The following is a 24,300-nucleotide window of genomic DNA, read 5'->3' as shown; positions in this document are numbered from 1 at the left end:
CACTTGGGGAGCTGGATCTTGGAGCAGTTATTGCTAACTCTGAACCAACCCTAAGCATCAAAAGTGACTAGTGTCTAGTCTTGTTCTTCTAGTTCTGAGGTTCCAGGACATGCCCTCTTCTCATTACTACCATCAAGAAGGAGGTACAAGACCCAGGAGTCTTGTGCTCTTCAGAAACAGCTTCTTCCCCTTTTCCATCAGATTCCTGAACAGTTCTTGGGCCCATGAACACTACCTCACTGTCTTGCTCTCTTTTTGCACTACTTATTTATTAGATTGCTATAATTTATAATATTTTATTGCACTGTTGCTGTAAAACAAAAAAAAGCATGACCTACTGAATATCGGGGATTATAAATCTGCTTCTATAAGGTAATATTAGGAATGACAAACTATTCTAATACAGGCAGATGGTTGCAGTTTTTAAAGTACTTTGGCATGCATCCTTAACATTTTTTGTTGCCCGGCTTCTTCCTGTGGAAAAGCTATCTCTAAATCTCTCATGCTTCAAGAGTTTGAGTAGTATTGTTAAAACCGGGAAATAATTTCTGCATTGGACCGGGAGTCCATAACCTTAAGGTCATAACAGGAGGACAAAACGTGAAAAACCAAATGGTTGGTCCATTGGATTCAGGGTTAGAATGTCAAAAATCAATAGGTCTTCTTGAAGAGCTCAAGGAATAAGAAGGGTAGGTGAACTGTGCCATTTCCAAGTTTAAAAACTTGGATTTTAAAAAAGCACTAGATTCTGCAGATGTTGGAAATCCACAGCAATGCACAAAATGCTGAAGGAACTCAGCAGGTCAGGCTGTATTTATGGAAGGGTTAACCCCTTGGGCCGATAGCCTTCATTGGGACTGGAGAGGAAGGAGGATGAAGCCAGAAAAAGGGGGGAGGGAAGAAGTACAAACCTGGGAGGTGATAAGTGAGGGGGAAGGGGGCATGAAGCAAGTATAAAGGGCTGAAGAAGGAATCCAATAGGAGAGGAGAGTGTACCATGGGAGAAGGGAAGGAAGAGGGGCACCAGAGGGAGGTGATAGGAGAAGAGACTGGGTAAGAGGGAAACTAGAATGAGGAATGGGAGAAGAGAGAAGGGGAGGGGTCAGAAATTACTAGGATTTGGAGAAATCAATGTTCACACCATCAGGTTAGAGGTTACCTAGCCAGAATATGGGGTGTTGTACCTCGTTATTCATTAAAAATATCATCTTTCTCCTTTTAAATAATTATGTATCATAGTAACTGTGGACAGCCTTGGAAGGAGTAGGCTACACCTGTTATTTCTGGAAAAAGTTAATTCACTCAGTAAACATTCTATTTAAATAATGGAGGAAGCAGAAATTACATCTCCTTATTCCAGGAAAATGGATTGAAATGCATCAGAGTAAATCTTCCAGTCACAGTTCACTCTCAGTTGTGCATGTGCATTGGGACTTGTTGCTGTGTAGCTGGAATTTTCTTTTATATAATAATGGCATTTTGAAATTATAATAGTGAATATATCCATAAATTTTCTAAATAATAATAAACGTACCACAACCTTTACTTAGAACATTGGAGCTTCAACATATTTACATTATCAGTGTTTCAAGTTACAACAGTGTTACAAATTGTAACAATAAACACAGAATGGAAGTTGGTAGCTCATTGTTCATTAACCACCATGGCACTGAATGCCGACGCCATCTAGTCAAAGCATTTTAGTTTTACATTGTGCCTGTCAGATGTTTTGACTGCCTGACTTCCTGTGTGTTGAGTTGTGTTTGTTGTGCATATTACAGAAAAAAGAAACATTTAAAGGGCTACACAGTTTTCAGCCGTGTTTAAAAAAAAATCCTGCTCAGGGCAATAGTCTAGTCAGCTCTTTATAAATAAAAATAAGGGAAACGTTGCTTCCGGTTCACATTGGTGTAGGCAGCAAATTTGCTTGAAAAAAATATCTATACATCTGTTGGTGATCGTGTTTAAAGGTATTTCATAACAGAAGGCGTAAACGTTGGCAGAATGATATCCACTTAAAGTGGGAGAGATGTCGGCCACTAACTCCTATCAACCAGTAGGTTGAGTAATAGTTATGTCACAATTCCCATTAATATCTTTAGGATAGTGTTAAATTTAAACACGTTCTCCTCCCGGAAACTTGAAAATGTATGCATTTACCCTCACTAAATGCTGAATGGAAACAGCTCAACTTTACACTGCGAATGCACAGAAGCAGAATATGCATTCAGCCCACCGCAACTGCACCACCATTCCATCACGGCTAAATTATTATCCCTCTCAGCCCCATTCTCCTGTCTTTTCTCTGTAACCTTTGACGGCCTTACTAAGAACCTATTGACCTCCCATCTTCTCCACGGCTACTCTATTTGGGCCTTTTTGGGTGAACCCCACTTGCACCATCGCTACTTCTGGCTGCATACGCTCATGTGAACCACGGGCGCAGGAGCTCTTCCCGCCTTTTGTCGAGTCATCCAAAACAAGGATTTTGATATGGGACAACTGCTGGTGAGACAGGAACTTTGCGGGCGTGGAATGCTCCCGTCTCTCCCGTGGAGTGGGATCTCCCGGTGGCCAGCTGCAGCTGTGAGGAGCAGCGGAAACATTGAGACGGGAAATGACAGCGGGAGTTCTACTGGAGCGAGGAACATTGTAAACTTCCCCTTCTTGGAGTGCATTAAAATGAAAATAAATCTCCAGCAGAAAGCGATCTGATTTCAGACAAATTACCCCGTCTTGTTTTCACGATGACTTGTAAAAACTTTGAGAAAACCTTCAGCTGCCTGGGTGCCTGAATTATAGTTCTTCCTCCGACCGTCTGTGTCCATTTCATATGGGGAAAGTTTGCTCTACAGTCTCCGGGGGACGCTGAGGAAATGGCTACAGCGCGACCTGGCCGAGGACTTTGAAACCTCAGCTTTTAGATAAATATCAGCGAAAGAGCCGATGGTCCTGCACCCACCATTGCTGCTTTGATCTCCTAAAAACAGTATTTCCCAGAGGAAGGGGAACGGTTCTTGTGTTCTCACAACCGCCACTTCGTGTGTCTTCCTTTCACTGGGAAAAGATCTCTCCCCTCTTTCCTCTCCTCACCTCTCTCTCTCCCCCCTCTCTCCCTCCTCCCCCCCCCCCTCTCCGCCCCCCTCTATCTCTCTACGCAACGCTGCTGTCAAAGGGCAGGAACGTTGTCTAGTGTCAGATTAGTGCTGGTCGGTCAGCTAACCGTTCCCTGGGCTCTGAAAATTAACGCCAACGCGCAAAAGCACAATGGAGACCGGAGACGCAAGAGGTTCAGATGCTGGAATCTGGAGCAATACATTTTTTTTAAAGGGTCAGGTAACAACTATACACGGAAATGCAGAGTCGTAGTTTCGGGACCAGACCCTTTGTCTGGATTTACAGTTACTGAAGGTACCACAGAACGTAGATTAGTACAGACCCTTGGGCCCACGATGTTATACCGACCATTTAACCTACACTTTCTCCACCCCACCCCCGCCCCTTGTATTGGCCATTTCTGCCCTGGATGAAAGGCAGCAGGAGTGAGGTGTAGCCAGAGTGTTTTTCTCTCCAGGGCTGAAATGGCTAACATGGGGGGGCATAGCTTTAAGATGCTTGGAAGTAAGTATAGGAGGAATGTCAGAGGTAAGTTTTTCAGACAGAGAGTGTGGTGGGTGCGTGGAATGCGCTGCCGGCGAAGGTGGTAGAGACGGAGACAACAGGGTCTTTTAGAAGACTCTTAGATAGGTACATGGAGCTTAGAAAAATAGAGGGATATGCGGTAGTGAAAGCTAGGCAGTTTCTAGAGTAGGTTACATGGTCAGCACAACATTGTGGGCCGAAGAGCCTGTAATGTCATGTAGATTTCTATGTTCTATGAACCAAATATCTCCCCATCTCCACCTTGGCTGCTGAGGTCAACTATGAAAAAAATGAGCGGGGACAGAGAATCCGAAACTATAAATATATAATGCATCTTTCTTTAAAAAATCAAGCTGCATACTTAAAAAATACAAATAAAACTGCAGTATTATTACAAATGTTATAAATGCCCTCCGATTTCATTTCTGCTGTGATCCTTGGAAAGGGGTTTCACAGATCCTGTCATTTAGCAGCTGGACTTTCTGGTCCCTCTTTTTGTTAAATCTTCTCACGTAGCTGCTGCTCTTCACCAGGCCATCACCAGGTTTTAGTCTCCCAATAACCCTTTCTTGTACCCATGTGGGTAGCGGGTATCTTCTGTGATATATCAGACCCATCATGATGTATCTACCACCTGGAATTATGCACAGAGAACATCCATGAAACACTGGAGCCTTCACCCAAATTCCCCCATCCTACCCCAGTCCCCGTAGTCTTCTCACTCTCCCTTCACTCCCTTCAGCAGAAAGACACAAATTTCAGAAACGGAACAGCCTGGTCAGTTTTCCTCTTAAAAATACTGTTGGATTTGTTTGTGTTTATGCATTTCCCCAGATGCTCAGGTTTCCTTCCAAATCCCAAAATATTGCCAGGTTCATTGGTCACTGTAAATTGCCCCTAGTGTTGAATCTGGGTGAAGCTAATGGAATGGTGGGGGGAGGAATAATAAATTGAGTTTCATGTGAATAGGTGTTTGGAAATGTGGACATGGTCAGTTGATCACTCCAGTGTTCCCCTGCTGTGTGACTCTGACTCTAAACACACTTGATATCAGCCCTGATGAAGGGTCGTTACCCTGAAACATTGCCTACATCTCTCTTTCTCTCGAAAGATGTTGTGTTGAATGGCTGCACATGTACAACATTTTCTGGGCATTTGAATCATAGAGCACGAGCATAGAAACAGGTCCTTCGGCCCATCTAGTCTGTCATTCTGTTGTTCTGCCTAGTCCCATCGACATGCACCTGGACCATAGCCCTCTCTATACCCCTTCCATCCAAACTTATCCAAACTTTTCTTAAATGCTGCAATCAATACCACATCCAACACTTCTGCTGGCAAATTGTTCCACACTCACATCCCTCTCTGACTGAAGAAGCTCCCCCTCAGGTTGGCCTTAAATATTTTACCCTTAACTTATGACCTCTAGTTCTAGTTTCACCCAACCTCAGTGAAAAAGCCTGCTTGCATTTACCCCATCTATATCCGTCATAATTGTGTATGCCTCCATCAAATCTCCCATCCTTCTCCTACGCTCCTATTCAACCTTTCACTGTAACTCAAGTCCTCAAATCCCGGCCACGTCCTTGCAAATTTTCTCTGTACTCTTTCAGTCTTACTGATATATTTTGTGTTGGTAGGTGACCAAAACTGCAATACCTTTCCATGTTTTCTTCAGCAGGTTTGCTTGTGAACGACAATTGCCAAGTGCCTGATCCAAGATGGTGCCTCGGAAAAGCAAACTCTGACAGTACATTGTGCACAAAATGTCATAGGAACTCAACAAGTCAGGTAGCATCAAAGAAATGAAATATAATAGTTAACATTTTGGGCTGAGAAGTTCATCAGGAGTTGGCCCGAAACGTTGACTCTTTATTCCCTTCCACAGATGCTGCCTGATCTGCTGAGTTTCTCTCACATTTTGTGTGTTGCTCCGGATTTCCAACTTCTGCAAAATCTCTTGTGTTTACATTCTGACTGTGGCTCTGAATGTTTAAAGATGACACTGAAGAATGAAAATCTTTCCATTTCAGGCAGTTTAGGACTTTGGATATTTTCAAGTCAGATATGAAACAGGTGTATTCAAAATAAAGCTCCTTCAATGTTCTTCTATCAGGGTATCTCAGTATCTCGTGTGTCTAGTTCTTCCATTTTTTTCCTTGGTCTAAGCGATGCTGCCAGTTCATAACTCTGCCTGTGCTGGGGTTGGAGGACTGTATGTGCTTGTGTAGGTGGGAGGGAGGAACAGGGATTCTTGTGCTGTTGTTGTTTTGTTGTTTGTTGTGTTCTGTGTTGGTACTGCCGAGCACTGTGAGCAGGTTGTGCTGACGCCAACATGCGGCAACACTGCAGGCTGTCCCCAGCACAGGCGCGGGTGTGTTGGTTGTTGAGGCAAATGACATATTTCACTGTATGATGTGATGTAAGTGTGATAAATACATTTGAATCATGAAGTAGGGTAATTCTAGTTCTAGTTATTGATGAGATAAAGGGACATGACCTAAATTCATTTTAGGTCTATAGTAATTTCGTTTTCATTACAAAGACACTTGTTCCTTTGAACCCAGGGCAAGAGCTGGGTAATGGAACACATTGCATCATCCCAGGACCCTGTTTCTCGTCAGGAATCATTGGTATTTAACTCACCAAACTTTAAGTCTGGACAAAGCCTTTTACAGTTGAATGTATCGACCACGAGAATGTGCACTTTGAAGAAGAATCCGTCTGGAGTAATGTAGAGCCGACCCATGCGGTAGAATCCATCACTATCCACCAGTAATGTCACCATTTGCAGTCTTTTATCAAGGATTACTATATCGTGGACTATACCATTGATTGCTGTTGGAAGACAGAAGCTGTTACCACATTAAAATAGCAGCAATTGTGAGTATTGTACCAGTCCATTTACAGGTCTGATAACTTCTAATTGAAAATCACTTCAGTGTTTCCTTAAAAAAAAACACTCAGTGGCCACTTTATTGGGTACCTCCTGCACCATGTAAAGTGACCATGTATGTTCATGGTCTTCTGCTGTTTGTAGCCCATTGACTTCAAGGTTTGATGTATTGTGTGTGCATTCAGAGATGCTCTTCTGCACACCACTGTTGCAATGCATGGTTATTTGAGTTACTGTCGCCTTCCTGTCACTCTCCTCTGACCTCTCTCATTAACAAGGCATTTTCACCCCCAGAACTGCTGCTCACTGGATGCTTTTTGTTTTTCGAACCATTTTCCATAAACTCTTGAGACTTGTGCATGAAAGTCCTAGGAAATCAGCAGTTTCTGAGATACCCAAACCGCCCTGTCAATTATTCCATGGTCAAAGTCACTCAGAACACATTTCTTCCCCAATACAATATTTGGTCTGGACAACAAATGAACCTTTTGACCTCTCGTGCATGTTTTTTATGTATTGAGTTGCTGCCACATGATTGGCTGATTAGATACTTTGCATAAACAAGCAGGTGTACCTCATAAAGTCGCCACCTTGTGTACAGCAGGGATATCAGACCCTGAACTGCAACCTGTAAAAGCTCTTATCTGGAAAAGAAATTTCCAGGTACTCCGGTTTCCTCCCGCAGCCCAGTGATGTCCTGTAGCTTAATTGGTTATTGTAAATTGTACTGTGATTAGGCTAATTAAACAGTTGGGTTGTTGGGTGCTATGGCTCATCGGGCTGAAAGGGCTTGTTCCCACTGTATCTCTCTAATTAAATATAAAATAAACCATTTCCCCCTCTAGGAGAGTGCAACCACAGAAGCTGCAAAGTTAAGACAAAAATATGGGAAATTGGAAAGACAGGTTCGTTCCAGAATGTGGACCTATGGAAATGAATCATTATCACTCCAAACACAGGAGCTTCTGCAGATGCTGGATTTCTCACTGTAACATTAATAGTTGCGTGCCATCTGCCTTACTGGGACTCGCAAAGTGGTACTGAATACTGTAAGTAAAGTAATAAATGCTAAGTTTACACCAAATTTCAACAAATGTGTCAGAAATCAAAATATTTCCCTTTATCAAACAAAAATCTAGGGTACGCCTGTTCAGAGATGAGCACCAGATCACTGGGGAAACAGAAACAGTTTATCCTCATGAATAAGGACAAAAAGAGGGCTTAAATCAAAAACTAATGTAAACACAAGAGATTCTGCAAATGCTGGAAATCCTGAGCAACACACACACAAATGTTGAAGGAACTCAGCGGCTCAGGCAGCATTTATGGAGGGGAATAAACAGTCGAGGTTTAAGGCTGAGACGCTTCAGCAGGGACTGGAAAGGAAGGGGTAAGAAGAAGGTGGGAAAGGGGAAAGAGTACAAGCGGCAGGTGAAAGGTGAGACCAGGTGAGTGGGAAGGTCGGTGGGTGAAAGAGAGAGGATGAAGTGAGAAGCTGAGGAGATGAATGGAAAAGCCAAAGGGCTGAAGAGGGGACCTCACGGAAGAGGACAGTGGACCATGGAAATAAGGGAAAGAGGAGGGGAACGGGAGAGAGATGATAGGCAGATAAGAAGAAAAGGCGTAGAAAGGAGCAAAAATGGGGAATGGAGCAAGGAGAGAAGGGGAGGGGAGGGGTGACCCCGAGTCAGAGAAATCGATGTTTATGACATCAAGGGGTGAAAAAACAATGGAGTTCTCCATCTTCTCGTACCAAAGTCACTGCTACAGTAGAACTCCCTCTCGTTCTTTTCTTTCCTGCATTCAACAGAGCACATCGGCTTCTCGTAATCTGTGGAAAACAACCAGTTAGTTCACGGCCGGCACCGGTGAGATTTTTCAACGAAATGATTTTGGAAGATTATTTAAAACAAACAGTTCCATCCTTTCCGAGAGTGAAGATAAAAGTTAGCCGACATAACCCCCTAGACAGTGTGCGGTAAACGTACAGTAGTGACCACATTGATACTTGAGTTTAACTCTGATATGGGTTCGTTCCTCAGTGTGGCCACTGGCCAGGTGAGGCCTGAATTCAACTCCCACCTGTGGCCAGGTGGGGGCGCCAACCGAGCTTGGCGTCAGGCATGAACTTACAGACTGTGTAATTAATGTAGTACTTTGATTCTCTCTGACCCTTTCCAGCCGGGGAGGCGGCATAGGTCACTGCCTCGGCAGCAGAGGATTAGACGTACGGGGAAACATCGAGCAAGGTACTCCTGGGGGTGGGGTGGGGGGGGGGGGGTTGCTGGTGAAACCAAGGGAGGGGAGGTTACAATAGGCATCTCTGGAGGCACCAGCAAAGTATCAGCTGTCCTTGAGCGCGGTGGTATGGGCTTTCCAGGCTTTTGTATTTTCTGCCCTGGATAGGTGGGGTCTTTGATGATGCTGACTACCTTACTGAAGTTTGTAGTTTCTTGCGGTCACGGACAGAGTAGTGGCCGTACCCAGCCCTGATGGATCCGGATAGGATGTTTGCTGTGGTGCGGCGATAAACGTCAGTGATTTTAAAGAATAGGAACGTTACAGCACAGTACCGTACAAGCCTATCGACCCACGATCTTTTAACCTACTCTAAGATCAATTTAACACTTTCCTGCTACATAACCCTTTATGTGCCTATCTAAAATTTTCTTAAATGTCCCTAGTGTATCTGTCACTATCGCCACCCCTGGAAGGGAGTTCCATGCGCCCACCACTTTTTTTTTAAAAAGCCTACCTCTAACACCCCCGCCCCCCACCTATACTTTACTCCAATCACCTTAAAGTTGTGCCCCCCTCTTATTAACTATTTCCACAGGAGGGAAATGTCTCTGGCTGTCCACTCGATCTGGAACAACGCACACAAAATGCTAGAGGAACTCACCGGGTCAGGCAGCATCTATGCCTGAAACGTCGTCTGTTTACTCTTTTCCATAGATGCTGACCTGCTGAAGTCCTCCAGCATTTTGTGTGTGTTGCTTTGGATTCCCAGCACCTGCCTTTCTTTCTCCTGTTTATGCTTTACCGCTCGATTATCCGATCTATCAAGTCACACCTCATCCCCCTTCACTTCAAAGAGAAAAGCCTTAGATCGATCAATTAGGTGTGAACCTATCGGGCCCCATGCTGCCAAAAGGGACCTACCAGCTTCGATGGGAATCTTGGTTGCCATGGACCAGTTGGGGTGATAGGCCTGTATCTGTGTTGCACGAGTCTTTGTCATTCCTCCAGCAATTTGCAAACACTCTCAGTGACCACTTTATTAGCTACAGGAGTGCAACCCTGCAAGGTCGTCTTCTGCTGTCGCCCATCCACTTCAATGTTCGATGTGTTGTGGGTTCAGAGATGCTCTTCTGCACACCACTGTGTAACGTGTGCTTGTCTGAATTATTGTCACCTTCCTATCAGCTTGAACCAGACTGGCCTTTCTCTCCGACCTCTCTCATTAAGATATTTTCGTCCACAGAACTGCCACTCACTGGATGATTTGGTGTTTTTTTTTGTGCCATTCTCTGTATCCTCTGGATACTGTGGGTAAAAATCTCAGGAGTTCAGCAGCTTCTGAAATACTCAAGCCACCCCGTCTGGCACCAACAATCATTTCACTGTCAATCACATTTCATCCCCTTTCTGATGTTTGGTCTGAACAACAACTGAACCTCTTGACCACGTCAGCATGCTTTTATGCATTGAGTTGCTGCCACATGATTGGCTGATGAGATATTTGTATTACTAAGCAAGTGTACCTAAGAAAGTGGCCACTGAGTTTAAAATGTCCACGGATCATACACATGTTGGGCCCTGGACTCTGTCCTTACAAACAATTCTCCCTTCTCATCCCTGTTGAACTTTGAATGGAAGTCGGTGGGGGAATCCCTGGAGCACAGAAGCCACTTCAAGCCTCAGGCTGCCAGAAGGGGAATTCAATATTGTCCCTTTCCTTGCTTTGATGTTCACCTGGCATTACAAGGGAACTGGGTCTGCAAGAGGACGTCGTTGCAAATGGTAATAAAAAAAATTAACCCAGGGCAAGTGTGAAGTGATATACTCTGCCAGAGAATCAGAATCAGGTTGTTGTTCTGCAGCAGCAGTACAATGCAATAGATAATAATAAAACTACAAATTTCAATAAGAAATAAACGACCATATGAGACATATATGTACAGTGTGTGGGTACTGTGTGTAATTAAGTAAATTGTGCTAAAAGAGAGCAAAATCTAGTGTCCATGGGTTCATTGCCCATTCAGAAATCTGATGCTGGAGGGGAAGAGTGTGTCTTCAGACTCCAGTACCTCCTTGGATGGTAGCAATGAGATGGAGGTTGGGATGATGGGAAGAGAAAGACTTGTAATTTTTGAAGGTTTTAAAAAAAAAGACAAGACTGGTTGATAAAACATTCGGATCCTGGACTTCATCAATGGTGGCAAAGAGTGAGAAAGCTTTCATGAAAGATCAGTACCATTCCTTTAGAAATAAGAGTCTGGAATGTACAACAAAAACGGAATGCTGGGGTAATCCAACGGGTCGAGCAGCATCCCTGGAGGCGGAAGGTGTGTCCATATTTGGAGACCCTGTATCTTCTTAGAGGGAAGAGGAAAGATGGACAGTGCGTGCGTAGCAGTGCAAGGGGACAGTGGGTGATAGATGGAACCAGATGGGGGAGAGGACGTTGGCCGGATGGAACCAGGTACCATTGGGGTTTGGGTTCAATGCTGAGCAACAGATTTTTATCGGGGGGGGGTGGAGATGGAGATTTCTCGTATGAAGCTCGGACACAATGAAATATTGATGCAGGCGTGACGGAGGCAAATGGGTAAAGAAACTTGCTCAATTCTGTCCTTCCGGAGCAACAGGTTTGTGCCGACTTCTGACTATTAACTCGAGAACTCACCTCAGTGTCAGCGTGTCTGCTGGGACAGAGTTAGGGTTTCACAGCACGACACAGACCCTTCGGCCCAACTCATCCATGCCCACCTCAGCTAACTCCACTGTTGGCCCTCCTCCCTCTAAACCTTTCACATCCCTGTGTCCATCCAGATACCCTTCAACGATGAGATTGTACCCACCTTTACCCTCCTCTGGCAGTTCGTTCCATAAATCATCACCCTCTGTGTAAAGAAACTTCTCCGCACCCCCTGCACTACGGAGGGTCGAGCAGGAGGGCGGGGGGGTTAGATTGACATTAGAGTGGGTTAAAAGCTCGGCACAGCATCGTGGGCCGAAGGTGCTGTACTGTGCGAGGTACTGAACAGGATACCTGGGTTGGTTCTCCCTTCAACGAGCATCTGGAGACCCGTGTGTCTAGACCGGGAAGACCTGGATTTCGGTGAGGCTCAAAGCAGCTCCCCGCGGGGCGGAGGGAACCACAGTTAGCGGCGGCTCCCGATCACCTCCGCGTTGACAGCGGCGAGGAGAGACTTACAGAGAGGAGAAGAATCTGTTAGCCGGTACAGTACTCACCTTCTCGGAGTAGGTTAAAATGGTAGAGCAAACTCGAAGCGCGGCGGCTGCTTTCCGAGGGGGAGTTAATGCTGTTCATTAACGTGTCCCTGGTTCGGTGGCGTGTGGACTTCCTAGGCCGGTTCTCCTCGGCGTCCTGGCCGGAACTTGGAGATGCTTCGCCCTCTCTCGTTCCACTGTGCGTGTCCGTGAATTGTCGGTAGAGTTGGGAACCTCCGTAGCTGTGAAACCGGTACACTGAGGAATTGGGCTGCTGACTCTTGGACAAGAGGCTGTGGTAGGCTGGCGACCTGTTCAGTTTGGATTTATCGTGATAGAATGAAGATAGGAGACCTTGGAAGTCGCTGGGTGACCACCCTTCTCGCTTCTCGGGATATCCGCCTACCATTACCCGGCTTGTCTGCCTCTCCGAGTTCCCGTTCGCTGCTATCACGACTCGCGGAACCGTGAGCCGAAGCCGCCCGTGGGAGCTTCCACCCGGCGCCGTGGCCGGTTGGGAAATATCCGCCACTCTTCCCATCAAGGCTGCGGTGGCCGGCCGATTGGAGTCGGGGTTGCCACGGCTTCTGTGCAACAGTTGTGTCAGGTTCACGGAGGGGTGGGGCGTCCTGGAGATCGCCTTGGAGAGAGCTCCACTCTCCATCAGCTTTCCAACGGGTGGTGAGAGATCTACAGAAAGAGGAACCACCAGGGTCTGAGATACTTCCATCTCCGGCGTCATTAGAACATTCACAACACACCTTTTGTGGTAGTTTTCTATGAGACCCCCTCCTCTCATTCTTCTAAACTCCAGTGAATACAGGCCCAGAATGTCTCATCGTTAACTCCGTCATTTCCCTGAGCGACCCTGCGAATCTCACCTTCACCAATGCCAGCACATCCTTTCTTCGATATGGAGCCCAAAACTGTTCACAACACCCCGGGTGCTTTTATATTTTAGTCCTCTTGAAATAATTCTGCATTCTCCTTCCCTACCTCCGACTCAACCTGCAAGTTAATCTTTGGGGAAGTTCATGATCTCTCTGACTCGCTCTCCGCAGCACACACAAACTGCCGGGGGGATTCGTTAGGTGAGGCAGCATCCATGGAAACAATACAGCCGGTGAACTCTTCTCCATCGATGCTGCCTGGCCCGCTGAATTCCTCCAGCATTTTGTGTGGGTTGCTCCGATTTCCAGCATCTGCAGATTTTCTCTTGTTTGTGAGTGGACCACTCGCTCTGTTGTTTTTCTGCCATTATTTTCGTTTCCGGGTAATTAATCAATTCATTTTTGGAAGTGACTTCTACGGCCGCTAGTCTGGTCGTAACTCATTCGATTTTGTGTTTAAAGTTGTCCATATAGGACTTACGCTTACCTCTTTATAAAATATCTGGCCAGTGGAAGCAATTGTAACTCTGGGAATTGTGGACTTCACCAACTCTCCGCCGCCGACTGCAATCACATTTTCACTAGTTTAAGGTATTAGACCGGAGAATTTCACTGTTTCGATGTACGTGTCAAATAAAGCAGATCTTTACTGTAACTGGTGACTTTTCACAACAGCCCCAAAGTTTCAAGAGATTTTTTTATTTCATATTTAAATTCAACCCTCCCCCCCCCCCCCGAGGTTTGCTCTCTAGTTGGCCGGGTTAGTTTTAACTTTTAAATTCTGATTCTGACAGTCAAAGGCTACAATGAAGCAAATGATGATTCCCAGTTCTTCAAACAGAGTCGCGCTGGTCAGCAGGATTGAGGTTTTGTCTTCGATCAAAGCCCTATTCCTCACGGTGAGAGCAACTGGCTGATTTGTTGTTCCTCACAATTAGACCTCCTGCCGATCAGCGGGTACCAAACATTACCAGGAATCCCAATTGTTTCTCCCCGGCCCGCTCACCCTTTTAAGTCTAACTGTAATAATTGAGATAATCAGCGATGCCGACTATTCAAGGACCCCGAGACACTCGCAAATCTGCTTGACCAAGCGACATACTAGCCAAGTTCACACTTTTGAAAAGATTCCAGCATCTCGTTAAAGTGTGTCCAATGATCAAATTCATCTCCATCCTAACCACGGCAGGAGGGGAGGGCAGGAGAATGGGGCTGAGGGGATAATAAATCAACCGAGATAGAATAGCGGAGCAGACTCGATGGGCTAAATGGCCGGATTCTGTTCCTAAGATTTATGTGTTTATAATAATCATTAAAAATCCACATAACGTATCTTTGTCAAAGTGCCGGATCACATTTTGCTGGAACGCATCTAAAAAAACTTTGCACTATCACGCTCATCATACCTTCCAAACTTTTTTTGGTTTACCAGTTTCATATTCATTCTCTCTCTCTCTCGCTCTCGTTTTAGCATGCAACACGCCTACAGATTGTTACGAAAACACTGAGCTGTCTTTCCCAAAGCAAAGAAATCCAAAATATTTTAGGATTTTGTTCAAATTCTATCAGAGATTGTGTGTTTTTTTTTCAAATACAACGCAGCCTTTACCTTTCCCACCAGACATCAAAAGACATTGAACGTTTTGCTTGGAGTTGGATATGAAACAAAACCGCTCACCTTTATTTTTGGCATTGATAATTTTTAAAAATATCACGAGCGAGAAGACCTGAATTAGTAACAACCCGTTCATGTCGGAGCTGAGGCGGGAACACAGTGACTGAAGAGGAGAGGCGAGCCCTACCGTTTTATACCCATTCCGTGCTATGCTAATAAGGGACAGCGCTGCAGCCCGGACCAAGATCAAATGTCATTACTTTCCACTTTAGAAGTCATCCACTGAGGTAATATTTTAATAATTACTCTGAAATGGTCCAAAAGTCAGCAATAAGGCAAAATTAAAAGTTTTCAAGATGATTTGAACAGTTTTATTGAGGCCGCAGAATTTATTGCGGAAATAAATGATTTTAGAAGTTTCGTTACATTCGGCAGACGGCACATGGAATGTCATCACAATACAACTGCTCTAGACCATTACACGTTTGATTTCTCTCGTTTTCTCAATGTAACGTTAGTTTAGAATGTTATATATCACACAATTTTACTTACTAAACGTGTTAACCCTGTTTATTTTGCATCGGGAGTAAACAGTAATCCCTTTCCTACTCACCTCATCGCAATGATGAATAACAAAATACCTGCAGTGCATAACAATGAATGCCAATAATAATGTATTGTTTTAATGCTAAGCTATGGTTCCTTAAAGTGGTTATAGCCGGGGTAGTAATGGGAATATGTTCCGAGGCTCGTCAGCCGGGGTTGGCAGCTCATCTGGGAGAAAGAAAAGTCTGATCTCAAACTTAGCTGCTTTGCGGCTGTACCCACTCATGAGGAAGGCTTTGGGAGTAAAGTCCGGAGCTAGAGTCCCTAAGCGCCGGCTTCAACGCCGACTGGCAATTCCTGCGATGCCGCTGGTGCCAAACTGCATCGGTCTCTGCCGTTCCGTCAGGTGCGTGGAGAGGGGGAGCCTGCTGTATGGGCAATAGCTTGCTCTCCATATCGTCCAACCCTGGCGTGGGTATCACATAGACAGCATGGATGCATCGTCGTCCATGGTCGACCGGACGAACAAAATTTTAAACTATGAACATTTTGAATGTTTTTCTATCTCATTTTTATGTTGTTGTAGTTTTAAAAATATTCAACATTTTAAATTATTATTGTGAGTGCTAACAATGGATGGCTATTCTTGCATTGTTAAAACAAAACAGACAATTTGGAGCGAAGATCGGGCCTCACTATCGCCCTCTCCCGCTGGTCGACTGGAACCACCACTGAGACACGCGTCCGAACGACGGTCTCCCCCGCCGCCGAGGCCGCTCATCCGAGGTCAGCCGTGGGTGGACGGGAGCGGCGGCACAGCCGCTGCCCGAATTACCGGGGAGCCCCCGCATGGCGACAAAGTGCGGGGCCGCGAAAGCGGGCAGGCGGCACAAAAAGGTGCCGCAGCGCGACCCAGATGGGACTCGAACCCACAATCCCCAGCTCCGGAGGCTGATGCCTTATCCATTAGGCCACTGGGTCACCACGAGAGCTCGGTGTTAGCAGCGACTTACTTACACCGGGACGTGCGAAAGCATTATTCTTCAAAGTTCAACGGAAGAAAACCATAAATCATATCCTAATATCGCCTTGAGCAAATAATATCTAACAGACGGTGTGCATGTAGATTTATTTGTATTTATGAAAGAAAGCGTCGAAGTCAGGTTTATCATCACTGTCTTATGTGATGTGGAATTTTTGTTTTGTGGCAATAATACAAAGTAAAGTCATAAAAATTCTCCAGACTCGTATGAAAAATAAACAAATAATGCACCATTCAGTACATTTACATGAAGAACTGTCAAGGACACGACAATTCATGTTCTCAGTATTTTTTTTTGTTTGCAGTTTGTCTTCTTTTGAACATTTGTTCTTTGTAGGCTTGTAAGACCATAAGATGTCGGAGCAGAATTAGGCTATTTGGCCCATTGAGTCTGCTCTCTATCGTGGCTGATTTATTATCCCTTTCAACCCCATTCTCCTGCCTTCTCCCCGTATCCCTTGACGCCCTGAATAATCGAGACCCCCCCCCAATCAACCTCCGCCTTAAATTTGTGACAGAGAATTCCACAGATTCACCATCCCTTGGCTAAAGAAATTCTCCCTCTTCTCAGTTCTAAATGGACATCCCTCTTTAGAAAACACCCTCTCCACATCACTCTGTTTAGACCTTTCAATATTCGATAGGTTTCCAAGAGATCCCACCTCATTCTTCTAAACTCCAGTGCAGGCCCAGAATGGTCAAATGGAGCGCTCGGACAACAGCGAAATATGTGGCAGTCTGCTGTTTATCAATCACCGTTTCACAGAATCATTCCTTCAGTATAGATGAACAAGCTTCAAAACCCAGGTCTCTGTAACTCCCTCTGCAACTGAGGGTAGCAGACACCAACAGAATCAACAAACTCATTCGTAAGGCCAGTGATGTTGTGGGGATGGAACTGGACTCTCTGACGGTGGTGTCTGAAAAGAGGATGCTGTCCAAGTTGCATGCCATCTTGGACAATGTCTCCCATCCACTACATAATGTACTGGGTGGGCACAGGAGTACATTCAGCCAGAGACTCATTCCTCCGAGGTGCAGCACAGAGCATCATAGGAAGTCATTCCTGCCTGTGGCCATCAAACTTTACAACTCCTCCCTTGGAAGGTCAGACACCCTGAGCTGGTCCTGGGCTTATTTCCTGGCATAATTTATATATTACTATTTAATTATTTATGGTTTTATTACTATTTAATTATTTATGGTGCAACTGTAATGAAAACCAATTTCCCTCGGGATCAATAAAGTATGACTATCACTATGAATGTTTAACTTCTTCATCAGGAGACCACAGTCTGCGCTGATCAGTAATATCTCCTCTTCATTGACGTGTCATTAGAAACTGGGATGGTGCCGGAGGATTGGCGTATTGCTCAAGTTGTTCCATTGTTTAAAAAGGGTTCTAAGAGTAAACCTAGCAATTATCGGCCTGTGAGTTTGACATCAGTGGTGGGTAAATTGATGGAAAGTATTCTTAGAGATGGTATATATAATTATCTGGATAGACAGGGTCTGATTAGGAACAGTCAACATGGATTTGTGCGTGGACGGTCATGTTTGACAAATCTTATTGAATTTTTTGATGAGGTTACTAGGAAAGTTGACGAGGGTAAAGCAGTGGATGTTGTCTATGTGGACTTCAGTAAGGCCTTTGACAAGGTTCCACACGGAAGGTTAGTTAGGAAGGTTCAATTGTTAGGCATTAATATCGAAGTAGTAAAATGGATTCAGCAGTAGCTAGATGGGAGACGCCAGAGAGTAGTGGTGGATAACTATGTGTCAGATTGGAGGACGGTGTGTAGCGGTGTGCCTCAGGGATCTGTACTGGGTCCAGTGTTGTTTGTCATATATATTAATGATCTGGATGATGGGGTGGTAAATTGGATTAGTAAGTATGCAGATGATACTAAGATAGGTGGCGTTGTGGATAATGAAGTAGGTTTTAAAAGCTTGCAGAGAGAATTAGGCCAATTAGAAGAATGGGCTGAAAGATGGCAAATGGAGTTTAATGCTGATAAGTGTGAGGTGCTACATTTTGGTAGGACTAATCAAAATAGGACATACATGGTAAATGGTAGGGCATTGAAGAATGCTGTAGAACAGAGGGATCTAGGAATAATGGTGCACAGTTCCCTGAAGGTGGAATCTCATGTGGATAGGGTGGTGAAGAAAGCTTTTGGTATGCTGCCCTTTATAAATCAAAGCATTGAGTATAGAAGTTGGGATATAATGTTGAAATTGTATAAGGCATTGGTAAGGCCAAATTTGGAGTATTGTGTACAGTTCTGGTCACCAAATTATAGGAAAGATGTCAATAAAATTGAGAGAGTACAGAGGAGGTTTACTAAAATGTTGCCTGGGTTTCACCTCCTAAGTTACAGAGAAAGGTTGAACAAGTTAGGTCTTTATTCTTTGGAGCGCAGAGGGTTGAGAGGGGACTTGATAGAGGTGTTTAAAATTATGAGGGGGATTGATAGAGTTGACATGGATAGGCTTTTTCCATTGAGAGTAGGGGAGATTCAAACAAGAGGACATGAGTTGGGAGTTAAAGGGCAAAAGTTTAGGGGTATCATGAGGGGGAACTTCTTTACTCAGAGTGTGGTGGCTGTGTGGAACGAGCTTCCAGCAGAAGTGGTCGAGGCAGGTTCAATGTTGTTGTTTAAAGTTAAATTGAATAGATATAAGGACAGGAAGAGAATGGAGGGTTATGGGCTGAGTGCAGGTTGGTGGGACTAGGTGAGAGTAGGAGTTCGGCATGGACTAGAAGGGCCGAGATGGCCTGTTTCCGTGCTGTAATTGTTATATGGTTATATGGTTTAACCAACGCAATCGTACCTCAGGGATACGCGCTGTAACAATAGTCAAGACCTTTCCGACTGTTGCAGTTTACCTTCCACAGCAGCGAATAGTTTTTCCGGGGGGTTGGCACGATAAGTTGGGTTACAGATCTTTTGTTTTACAATGGACAATTCCCCATGCCATTGGAATTATTTTTTTTAGTGCTCCTTCTGTTGTACGTTGAGGCCTGCAAGGACTGAAGTTTGGTGACTTCTGCCTTTTTTTTAAATAACGACTCCACTCGCTAACTCCAATTCTCTACCTGCACTATCATCTGTTGTATACCTGCTTTTCTATACCCTGTCTCGTACTCGACTTTTACCCATTCCCCTGGTTCGTCCTTGACCCCGGAGGAGTGAAGAGCAGGGACATCCCTAATCGTGTTATCCTCGCTCCTGTCTTTTTCCTGGCTCTGCCTGATCACTTTATATTCTGTAGGGATATGCCTGTTTCTCACTTCATCTTGAAGGGGGTTGGGATGTGTCTGTTACAAAATTCGATCTAATGATATCCCGTGGAAAGATGAACTGATAAACATCTTTCACTCACATATTTGGACGTTACATATTTACCGCTGTCAAAGCTGGAGACCAACCTCAGCCCCAGTCCAGATCACCAGCAGGCTTGCTGGCAACTGAGAGTCGATCTTGGTGAGCAATTAAACGTTCCCTGATTTCATCACATCATCATCCCTGAGGCCTGACATGGTCATTCTGTCAGAAAGCTCAAAGCAGGTGATCATGGTAGGACTGACAATGCCCTGGGAAGACCGGATTGAGGAGGCGTTTGAGAGCATTAAGAAAGCTGGCGGAGCAGAGCCAGAGACAGGGGTGGAGGGAACGATGCGAGCCTATAGGGGTGGGGTGTGGTTGCTCCCTGTGCAGAACCTACTCTCTCCTTGGCATTATGGGGGCTGCAAAGAGAAGAGCTATCAGGACCATCACAAACAACACACATAAAAGTTGCTGGTGAACACAGCAGGCCAGGCAGCATCTCTAGGAAGAGGTGCAGTTGACGCTTCAGGCCGAGACCCTTCGTCAGGACTAACTGAAAGAAGAGCCAGTAAGAGATCTCTTACTAGCTACTAAACACAAAATAATCTGCAGATGCTGGGATCAAAGCAACACTCACAACACGCTGGAGGAACTCAGCAGGTTGGGCAGTATCCGAGGAAAGTCCTGACGAAGGGTTCCGGCCCGAAACGTCAACTCATCGTTTCCATGGATGCTGCCTGACCTGCTGAGTTCCTCCAGCGTGTTGTGAGTCTTACTGGCTCTTCTTTCAGTTAGTCCTGATGAAGGGTCTCGGCCTGAAACGTCGACTGTACCTCTTCCTAGAGATGCTGCCTGGCCTGCTGCGTTCACCAGCGACTTTGATGATTGATCAATGTGTTGGCCAGAAAGAACTACATTCTACAAATCAGTGAACTCGAATGAACCAAGGACAGTGGAAACAGTCAGATTAATTGTCCTTGTTCTTGCCGTGTGCTTGGGGATGGAGGCTGCCATTTTGTGAAGACACTCTATTCTCCATTTTGTGAGCTTGACATGCTGGGCTTGATCGATGTCTTAAAGAAGGCACAATGATACTTCATGTAATCTGCTGGACTGGAGATCATTTCCAAATAAGAAGTTATTTGTGAGATGTTCTTTGGTTGGATATAACATGCGGGTTTGTGCATGTTGGGACTGGTGCTTGTCTGGAGTGATTCAAGCTCATTGCTGATTGAGAACAAAAAGCCATAAATTATCGACTGTCACTTGATGGGAAGAGAGCAATAAATGGATGCTAGCTTGGACCAGAGCCAATAGCAAGGTGTTAAAGGGCAGACACATGACCTGTGGCCAGTGACACTGGAATGCGATATTTGAATTGATGAGGAATGGATATAAAAGTGGATGGTTCATGTGTGCTGGTAGTGGTAACTTCGAAGAGAACCATCGCAGATACAAGTGTGAGTAACCTTGCGTGAAACACGTGGCGAGTAATCGGACGACGAGGAACGCCTGGCCAGCATAAACTCCTTTGCCCGGGTAATACCTTCACTATTCTTTGACTATTCAGGAGAGTCAGGGATACTTAGCGGGTGTGCACACAAGATATTTAGTGCATGAATTCATGTACTTGTTAGTTTAAACAATAAATGTACTTGTCGGTAAATACCAATCTCTCTGTGCCTCACTAATGGTTATAAGAGGTAATTCTTACAATACGTTGTTGTCACACATTTATGGAAAAATTATAATGGCAGTAATCCTTTGAGATTTCAGAAATGTGTGCAGTTGAGATTAAGGAAGTGAATACTCTAACAAGAAAATCACACCTAAACCCCGGTACTCAATGAGTTCTTTGAGCATTGGATCAAGGAGAGCTCTTCTAGCACTGGTAACCTACTAGAATGGTTGGTAGAGTAATAGTTTGCTCCCAAGAGGAGTCTTGGCTGTGCCTGATCTCAAAACTGATTTCTGTAAGGAGAAAATGGGTTAAAAATCTTTGCTTAGCAAGTGGAGGCAGGGTGATGGATAGTAACTGTCCAGGGACATCGCCGAATTCAGCTTTCTAACATAGAGATCAAAGGGTTGTTTTTGAGTAAGGTAAACTTCCAACCAATATTCTTTGTTCAGCTTCTTGTTGTAAATAGGAGCCCATCTTCAGTTCTTAATGCAAATGGCAAGCAATAATCAGTCTGAAGTTAAAAGAGGACAGCTTTGTTGATAGAACACAAAATACTGGCCCATGGTACCTGGACTGATCTCTCAAGACCTACAGTGTAAGATGATAGGGTTATTTAACTACATAATGTAGCTAAGTTATTTAGTTCTAGGGATCTTGCAGACCAGATTGATACTTTCACTTACCACATCAGATAGCTGATCTGTTAATAGTTAGAAGGTTTGTGTACTTTGAGAGTCAGCTTCACAGCATGAATTGTGGAAATCTGGGAATTCTGTCAGACCAGACTTGGGATGTTGTGAGCAGTCTTGGGCCTCATATCTAAGAAAGGATATGCTGGCATTGGAGAGGGTCCAGCAGAAGTTTATGAAAATGATCCCAGGAATTAAGCCATTAATGTATAACATTTATTCATTCTAGGCCTTTATTTGCTGGAATGTATTAAAATTGTGGCGGGGGGGGAGTGTGGAATCTAACTGAAACCTATTGAATATTGAAAGGCCAAGAGATAGTGGATGTGGAGAGGATATTTCCAATAGTGGGAGAATCTAGGACCAGAAGGCATTGTATCAGAATAGAAGGAACATTTTTTAGAACAGAGATGAGGAAGAATTTCTTTAGTCAGAGGACGATGAATCTGTGGAATTCATTGCCACAAACAGGTGTGGAGGGCAAATCACTGTGTATATTTGAAGTGGAGATTGATAGGTTCTTGATTATTCTGGGTGTCAAAAGTTTTGGTAAGAAGTCAGAAAAATGGGGTTGAGAGGGATAATAAATCAGCAATGACGGAATGACAGAGCAGATGATGGGCTGAATAGCCGAATTCAACTCCTACAGAATGTCACAGACTGCAACCAGCCTCTGCCTGATTCCCTCTAAACCTCCTTTCCTCACTTTTAAACACAAGCTGTTTGATCTTGGACACCTCTGTTAAGGAGAAACACTCTTTATTATCTACCCTATCTGGTTCTTAACCGCTCCCCTCCACTCCCCCCCCCCACCACCCACCATCCTCTTTACTCCAAGGAAAAAATATCCAATCTATCCAGTCTCCCTTAACTGAAATATTCCAACCCAGGCAAAATCCTGGAGACTCTCTGCACCCTGTCCAGTGCAATCAAATCCTTCCCACTGGGTAATGAGCAGAATTCCACATGATATTCCATCTGTGGCCTAACCAAAGTTTCACAGAGTTGTACCAACATCGACCATGCATTGGCTAATGAAGACAGTTCCAGTATATCTTCTTCACCACCCTGTCTACCTGTGCCGCTAACCTTGTTTACCCAGGACCCTTTCTTCTTCAATACTACCTTGGGCCCTACTATTCTTATCTATGCCCAACCCCTATTTGACTATCAAATGCATCACCTCACATTCATCAGGATTAAATTCTATCTGTTATTGCCCTGCTCGATTTACCAGCTGGTTAGTATTATTTAGTAGCCTATGTTTACCCTCTGCACTACCAACTCAATCACCAATTTTCATGTCATTGATAAAGATAGGGGATTGAGTTTAAGAGCCCCAAGCTAGTGTTGCAGCTCTATAAAACTCTGGTTAGACCACACTTTGGAGTATTGTGATCAGGCCAATGTCGGGCAGGCACTGTAATCAGCAGCTACGGAGCTGGGCACCCTGATGCCTTTCCCAACATGCCAACATTTCAACCAGGCCAACTTAAAGTCATCTCTGAACAACGACCACCAATATATCATGTGTGGAACCAGAGGAGACAACACACTTGACCACATTATCCCAAAAACAAGAGCATTTACAGTGCCATTGCACGCCCTCACTGGAGTGCCTGATCGTCTGGCTGTACTTCTGTTCCCAGCCTATAGGCAGAAACTAAAGAATGCAGCATCAGTGGTGAAGACTGGGAAGGCATGGTCAGGGAAGGCAGAGGAGCACTTACAGGACAGCTTTGAGTCAGCAGACTGGGCAATATTCAGGAATTCATCTTCAAATCTGAATGAATATGCCACAGTTGTCATCGACTTTATCAGGAGCTGTGTGGATGAGTGTGTGCCTTTGAGAACATACCAGACATACCCAACCAAAAGCCATGGATGAACCAGGAGATTCGCAGTCTGCTACGGGCTAGATCTGCGGCATTCAAGACCGGTGATCTAGATCTACACAAGAAATCCAGGTATGACCTACAGAAAGCTACCTTAAGGGTTAAAAGAACAATTCCAATTGAGGTTAGAGACCGAATTGGATGCACATCAGGGCCAATACTTCCTGCAAAGCAGAACTAACATCGTGAAAGGCTGTGATGTTTCACTCCCAGATGAGCTCAACGTTTTTTATACACGCTTTGAAAGGGAGAATAAAACTGCACCTGTGCAAATCCCTCAGCCTCTGACGACCTTGTGATCTCTGTCTCAGAGGCCAACGTCGGAACATCTTTTGAGAGGGTGGACCCTCGTCAAGCCCTGGTGGGGCTCTGAAAATCTGGCAGGTGTGTTCAGCGTCAGTAAGACGAAACAGCTGATTGTCGACTTCAGGAAGGGTAAGACGAAGGAACACATACTAACCCTCATAGAGGGATTAGAAGTGGAGAGAGTGAGCAGTTTCAAGTTCCTGGTGTCAATATATCTGAGGATCTAACCTGGTCCCAACATATCGATGTAGTTATAAAGAAGGCTCGACAGTGGCTTTAATTCATTAGTTGTTTGAAGAGATTTGGTAT

At 44.7% G+C, this 24,300-nt stretch overlaps 1 protein-coding gene and 1 non-coding gene across 2 annotated transcripts; both read right to left on the bottom strand.

Annotated features, from left to right (window-relative positions):
- Window positions 1–4,003: 4,003 nt before the first annotated feature.
- On the bottom strand, window positions 4,004–14,642 carry LOC134336553 (UPF0450 protein C17orf58 homolog). The gene is made up of 5 exons (XM_063030825.1): window positions 14,564–14,642; window positions 12,017–12,685; window positions 8,292–8,369; window positions 6,289–6,480; window positions 4,004–4,276 (listed from the first exon to the last, which is right to left on the bottom strand). The coding sequence occupies exons 1-5, from the start codon at window positions 14,634–14,636 to the stop codon at window positions 4,062–4,064; spliced, it is 1,227 nt and encodes a 408-aa protein (XP_062886895.1). The 5' UTR covers window positions 14,637–14,642; the 3' UTR covers window positions 4,004–4,061.
- A 1,312-nt stretch (window positions 14,643–15,954) lies between these two features.
- trnar-ccg (transfer RNA arginine (anticodon CCG)) lies at window positions 15,955–16,027 on the bottom strand. Its single transcript has one exon. It is a non-coding gene; the product is annotated as a tRNA-Arg (tRNA).
- Between the last annotated feature and the right edge of the window lie 8,273 nt (window positions 16,028–24,300).

Source organism: Mobula hypostoma, chromosome 22 (assembly GCF_963921235.1).
Source record: "Mobula hypostoma chromosome 22, sMobHyp1.1, whole genome shotgun sequence".
NCBI lineage: Eukaryota > Metazoa > Chordata > Chondrichthyes > Myliobatiformes > Myliobatidae > Mobula > Mobula hypostoma.
This window is presented reverse-complemented; position numbering and strand designations above follow the sequence as displayed.